A 6,165-nucleotide genomic window follows, 5' to 3' on the forward strand; every position below is an offset into this window, starting at 1 on the left:
TGTGGTAGATGATGATGATGATGAAGAAGCGCTGGATGATCCTTTGCGCCACGCAGCAGCCGGCGGTAGATGTAATGTGTCGGCGCGAAGCATCCGGCACAAACGGGTTAAAGAGACAGAACCTCTGGCCACTTATTTGGGTCGAGACCAGCGGTCACATGTGGGGGTCTTCAAGCCCCATACTAGATGCTAGATGCACACAAACTTGTAATCATGTTTAGGGAATTTTCATATATCAGACGTAAAACAGAGTTACTGCATTATTAAAAATGTGGGTCGGTGCAATATAGGGTGGTGTTATATGGGTCAGTGCAATATCGGGTGGTGTTAAATGGGTCGGTGCAATATAGGGTGGTGTTATATGGGTCGGTGCAATATAGGGTGGTGTTATATGGGTCGGTGCAATATAGGGTGGTGTTATATGGGTCGGTGCAATATCAGGTTAGACAGGGCATGTGCAAAATTGTGGTTTGTGTAATATAGTCGATGTTTTTGTTTTTTTTGTCTCTATATGTCCTTTGTTCTCCATTCTTCTTGTTACTGTCTGTTCTGATGTGATCACTGTTCTTGTCCTTGTTTCTCTGTATATAGCCTGTGTGTAGTGTATAGTGTGTAGTGTATAGTGTGTAGTGTATAGTGTGTAGTGTGTAGTGTGTAGTGTGTAGTGTAGTGTATAGTGTGTTGTGTAGTGTGTAGTGTGTAGTGTGTAGTGTGTAGTGTGTAGTGTGTAGTGTGTAGTGTATAGTGTGTAGTGTGTAGTGTGTAGTGTATAGTGTATAGTGTATAGTGTATAGTGTGTAGTGTGTAGTGTGTAGTGTGTAGTGTGTAGTGTATAGTGTGTAGTGTATAGTGTATAGTGTGTAGTTAGTGTGTATAGTGTGTATAGTGTGTATAGTGTGTATAGTGTGTATAGTGTGTGTTGTGTGTACAGTGTACAGTGTACAGTGTACAGTGTACAGTGTACAGTGTGCAGTGTGCAGTGTGCAGTGTGTAGTGTGTAGTGTATAGTGTGTAGTGTGTAGTGTATAGTGTATAGTGTATAGTGTATAGTGTGTAGTGTATAGTGTATAGTGTATAGTGTATAGTGTGTAGTGTGTAGTGTGTAGTGTGTAGTGTGTAGTGTGTAGTGTGTAGTGTATAGTGTGTAGTGTATAGTGTGTAGTGTGTAGTGTGTAGTGTATAGTGTGTAGTGTGTAGTGTGTAGTGTGTAGTGTGTAGTGTGTAGTGTGTAGTGTGTAGTGTGTAGTGTATAGTGTATAGTGTATTTGTATGCATTTATTATTTTTTGTGTACCATCAACCTGCCAGGGGGTCTGCAGATGGAAATTAGCCTAAGGCTACAATCTGGCATATTTACATTTGTGAAAATGTTCATATATGTATTGTCCCCTTTTGTTTTCCTTCAATAAATTTAAAAAAATGTTTTAAAAAAAAAAGATGCACAGGTGTATTTTTTATTTTTTTTTGTCGCTGTTGAAATTTGTATTTACTGTATTTTGTAGATTTATGTACGTGAACCCTCGTTTTTCCACGGGGGGGTTTACGTTCCAAAAAGACCCTGACAGGCGAATCCGTTACGTAGTAACCTTCATATTATTATACGATGAAATACTCCGTAACACAGTGAAACCAAGAACAACCTTTCCACAGGCCCGAGCTCTGTTTAAACAATCAAGTATACTGTATAACGTTCCTTTACAAATAACTACTGTACTGTAAAACAATAATATTATCACCAATTTGAATTGAAGGCTTCAAATGTCGGAGAGTCATTGGATTAGAACGGGAGAAAGTGAAAAATGATTATTAAAAAAAAATACAAATAGGCTGCAGGAGAAACTAGTGACTCAGGTGTATTTCACTGCTCTTCTGACTGAGCCGCAGCATCCGGACTCCGCTCTGGAGCGGTTTTTCTCCGAAACCGGCGGTGCAGGTGTCCGTGAAAGGTGAACCGCGCATACAGCGAGGGTTCGCTGTGTTGCTGTATATACACGTATTAAGGTTGCGCGCGTAACCCTTGTGTGTACTTCCCGTCGACCGTGCACTTGTTGTCTGTTTGCCTTTTTAGGAACATAAAGTACAAATGATCACCCAATTCTACTTTGCACCTTCTAGCCGACTTCATCACCACCGTTAGGGGTCCAAGCCCGAGGATGTGTCATTTTACACTTATTTTTTTAAGTAATGTTCAATAAACTTGATTTACTGTACATGAAATTATACCTCATTTCAGGGAGTAAAATAGGAGAAATTATGAATTATTTCACTATAATGAAGATAAAATGAATATATGTTGATGGATTAGCACAGACTGGTGTATGTCAATGTTAAGTCAGGATGCTGATTTCAAACCACTGTATTAGTTGGGGACGCACATATTTCTGATAAAGAAACTTTGAAACGGGTCAAATTTGACCCGAAGACAACACAGGGTTAAGTTCACCAGCAATGAATGCACTACATCAAGAACTTGCCTTGCTTTGCTTTCTATATCGGGCAGTGGTGGGTAGAAGTACTCACATTATTGCCTGAGTTTAAGTAATAATACCAGTGTAGAAATACTAAAGGGTGAATGTTAGAGGGCTGAGATGTTCCAAGTTATTCAGTGACGCCGAGTTGGGATCATCTATCATCTCCAGTTATTGCGTTTTTTGACTTGTGGTTTGAGCCGATTTAATTTTATTGACTCACACCCAAAAGATTGTTGTTGTTTCTAAACTTACTGTTAAAAGTATAATTTCATAGTATTTCTTTAAAGACTTCAAACGAAAACAGCGAAAAAGCTGCCAGGAACACGATTTTTGAAGGAAAAAATAAATAAATAAATAAATAAATAAGAAGAAAGGTGCTAATTGGCAGCAAAGGAAAGAGACAACAGGAGGCAAGTTAAACCTACATTTTGACGCCGTGGCCTGTAGATACGGAGCCCAGCCCCGCCTGGGACCTGTAGTGACCTATAGGTGCTTTCTGAAGCTAGTCCCTGACGCTCTCTCACTCGCTCTACCACACACACGCACGCCGGCGCGGCTATTCTCTTAACCCGTTTGTGCCGGATGCTTCACATCTACCGCCGGTTACTGCGTTGCGCAACTCTGGACCTCCCGCTGCGTGGCGCAGCATTTTGTACTCGTCGGTCTTCTCGTGACGCGTGCAGCAGAGAACGCACCGTCATTGGTTCAAATCCACACGAGGCGGGTCTTGTTGGCTATTTAAAGCCCCGTGACCACCAACATGTGCCGTAGTTCGCTGAAAATCACGTCAATCAACCAGACACGCGAGTGCGTTCGTTTACGAATCTTTGAGAGACGAGCGAGAACATGGCTCCGACAGAGGAGGAGTTAGACAGCGAGTTGGAAGATAGTGAGGAGTTTGGGAGGGAGGATGTGGTAGATGATGATGATGATGAAGAAGCGCTGGATGATCCTTTGCGCCACGCAGCAGCCGGCGGTAGATGTAATGTGTCGGCGCGAAGCATCCGGCACAAACGGGTTAAAGAGACAGAACCTCTGGCCACTTATTTGGGTCGAGAGCCTCCACAGAAGCATAAACCCCACTTCAGCGTGAAGAGTAGCTCGTCGCTGAATGACAAAGCAGATGAAATATTCTCGCATTGTATTGGTCTGTCACTCACAGTACAAGCAGGAGCAGCCGGGGTTGTCAGCTTCTTGTCCTTGGCTTTGGATCCGGGTTTTCTGCCTCTCTGGAGTGGTTTCCTTCCTCTTATCCCTCTGGGTTTCGGAGGCATGGGGGATTCTGGGATTTTGAATTCGGCTCCTGCCGCTCTGAGGTGCTCCTCGTAAGGAAGCATGAGCCTGACACACACAGTCACAGCACGCTTTTACATTAGGACCCTTTGTTTTAGCCGAAGAGGTTTAACTTATAATGTCATGGTTTTGTTTGGTGGGGGGTAGGGTGGGGGGTGGGGGGTGTGCTGACCTCTCGTAGTGTCTCCTGGTGCAGGTAGCAGCGCTGGTGCTGCCGGGGCATCCTCCCAGCTCGTTATAAACTATTTTCCAGAGACGTCCAATGTCACCTGTGAGACACACACACACACACACACACAACACACCCACACACACAGAAACACAGACACAACACACACACACACACACACACACACCCACACACACAAACACACACACACACACACACAACCACACACACCCAGAGACGACACACACACACCACACAGAGAAAACACAACAGACACACACACACACACACACACACACACACCCACCACACAGAAACACGACAGACACACACACACACACACACAGAGACAGACACACAACACACACAGAGAGAAACACAGACACACACACACACACACACACACACACCCACACACACACACACACACACACAGACACACCAGAGACACAGACACACACAGACAACACCACACCACACACACACACACACAACAGACAAACACCACCACACAGAGACACACACACAACACAACCAGAGACACAACAAGACACACACACGACCCACACACAACACACACCACACAGAGACACACACACACACACACACAGAGAAACAACAGACAGACACACACACACACACACACACACACACCAGACACACACAGAGACACAGACACACACAAGACACAGACACCACACACACCACACAACACACACAACCACACACACACACACACACAAACACACACACGACAGACAAAACACACACACACAGAGACACACACACACACACACAGACACAGAGACACAGACAGACAGACAGACAGACACACAGACACACAGAAACACAGACACACACACAGAGACAGACACACAGACACACACAGACACACACACACATAGAGACACACACACACACACACAGAGACACAGACACACACACACAGAGACACAGACACACACACACATTTGAATTCCTGAAATCCTTCAGAAAAAAACGTGTGTGCACCTTTTTCTTTGCCATTAAAACATGAGAAAAATGACAATCAACAATATTCAACACGTAATCATGAGCTAAAATTGGTGTTTGAATGCAACAAACCACGTTTCTTGTTCTCTCGTTTTGTATTATTAACTTAAACACTTAATTTCTTATTACAGCTACAATTGTGATACAACCAACTGATTTTTGTTTACTTCAAAAAAACAACAACAACCATTCACATAATGTAAAAATACGTCTTTTAAAAGGGTGTTTTGTTAAAGTCCGTCTCTAGGACAAAGACCCTTTGGAACTTATTTACTGACGACGAGGCCTCATTTAAAATTAACTTTAATAAAATATGTGTTGGCTGGAATTCTTTTTAAGTGTGGAGTGGATTTCAAGCAATTACATCCGTCACACAACGGGTCATTAGGGGTGTCACGGTGTGCTGTGTAATGTTGGGAAATGAACGAGTGAACGGGCCTTTTGTTGTCAAACAGAGCAGCGCTGAGCTGGAACCACACCTCCCGTCTCTGGCCCGTCTGCCCCTTTAAATTTAATCTAAAGCTGCTTTTGTGGAGTTTATTCACTGGAAACTGCTGAGAAACGTCTCAGGCCGAACGCCACGCTTTCAATCTGGAGAGACAAATGTTGTTTTACGCAGTTGAGTGTTACGCTTAATTAAAAAAAAAAGGTACTACTGATGTGTCTGTACTGAAAATACTCAAAGCTATGAATGTTTTGAATTGTTAATAGTAACAGCGACATATTGGATTCACCTTGGGACTAAATCTGGATTAATTGTCGTTGAAATAGTTCGACATTTTGAAGAGAATATGCTTATTTTTGGATGTTTGTAGAGTAAATGTAAGGCTCCAGAAGCCACTTAGCTTCACTTAGCTTAGCATAAAGCCTGGCAAACAGGGCAAACAGGGCTGTGGCTAGAAGGGATACAGCTACGGCCGGAAATAAGTCAATATCACGCAAAATCTGATATAATAATACAATTTTAATACTTTCACCCAGGAAACGCATTTTTTTCTCTCTAGAGCATTTTAATCCAAACCACGATATTTTAAATAAATTTAAGCTATGGTGCTGACAACAACACGGTCGGCGCATCCACATGATACAAGCCTTCTGTGATCGCATTCTGGCAGATGGTTAAACGTGTAATGCTCACATTCTGTCTATAGTAATAGCTATCTGTATGTATGTATGTATGTATGTATGTATGTATGTATGT

At 42.9% G+C, this 6,165-nt stretch overlaps 1 protein-coding gene across 1 annotated transcript in view; it reads right to left on the minus strand.

The window, feature by feature from the left end:
* Positions 1-6,165, minus strand: part of LOC116686621 (AT-rich interactive domain-containing protein 5B) — a 54,284-nt gene that overhangs the window by 6,457 nt on the left and 41,662 nt on the right. The window contains 2 exon segments of the mRNA XM_032511645.1: positions 3,631-3,811; positions 3,936-4,032. Coding sequence (XP_032367536.1) covers positions 3,631-3,811; positions 3,936-4,032 — 278 coding nt within the window.

The sequence above is a fragment of the Etheostoma spectabile genome, unplaced genomic scaffold, assembly GCF_008692095.1.
Source record: "Etheostoma spectabile isolate EspeVRDwgs_2016 unplaced genomic scaffold, UIUC_Espe_1.0 scaffold405, whole genome shotgun sequence".
NCBI lineage: Eukaryota > Metazoa > Chordata > Actinopteri > Perciformes > Percidae > Etheostoma > Etheostoma spectabile.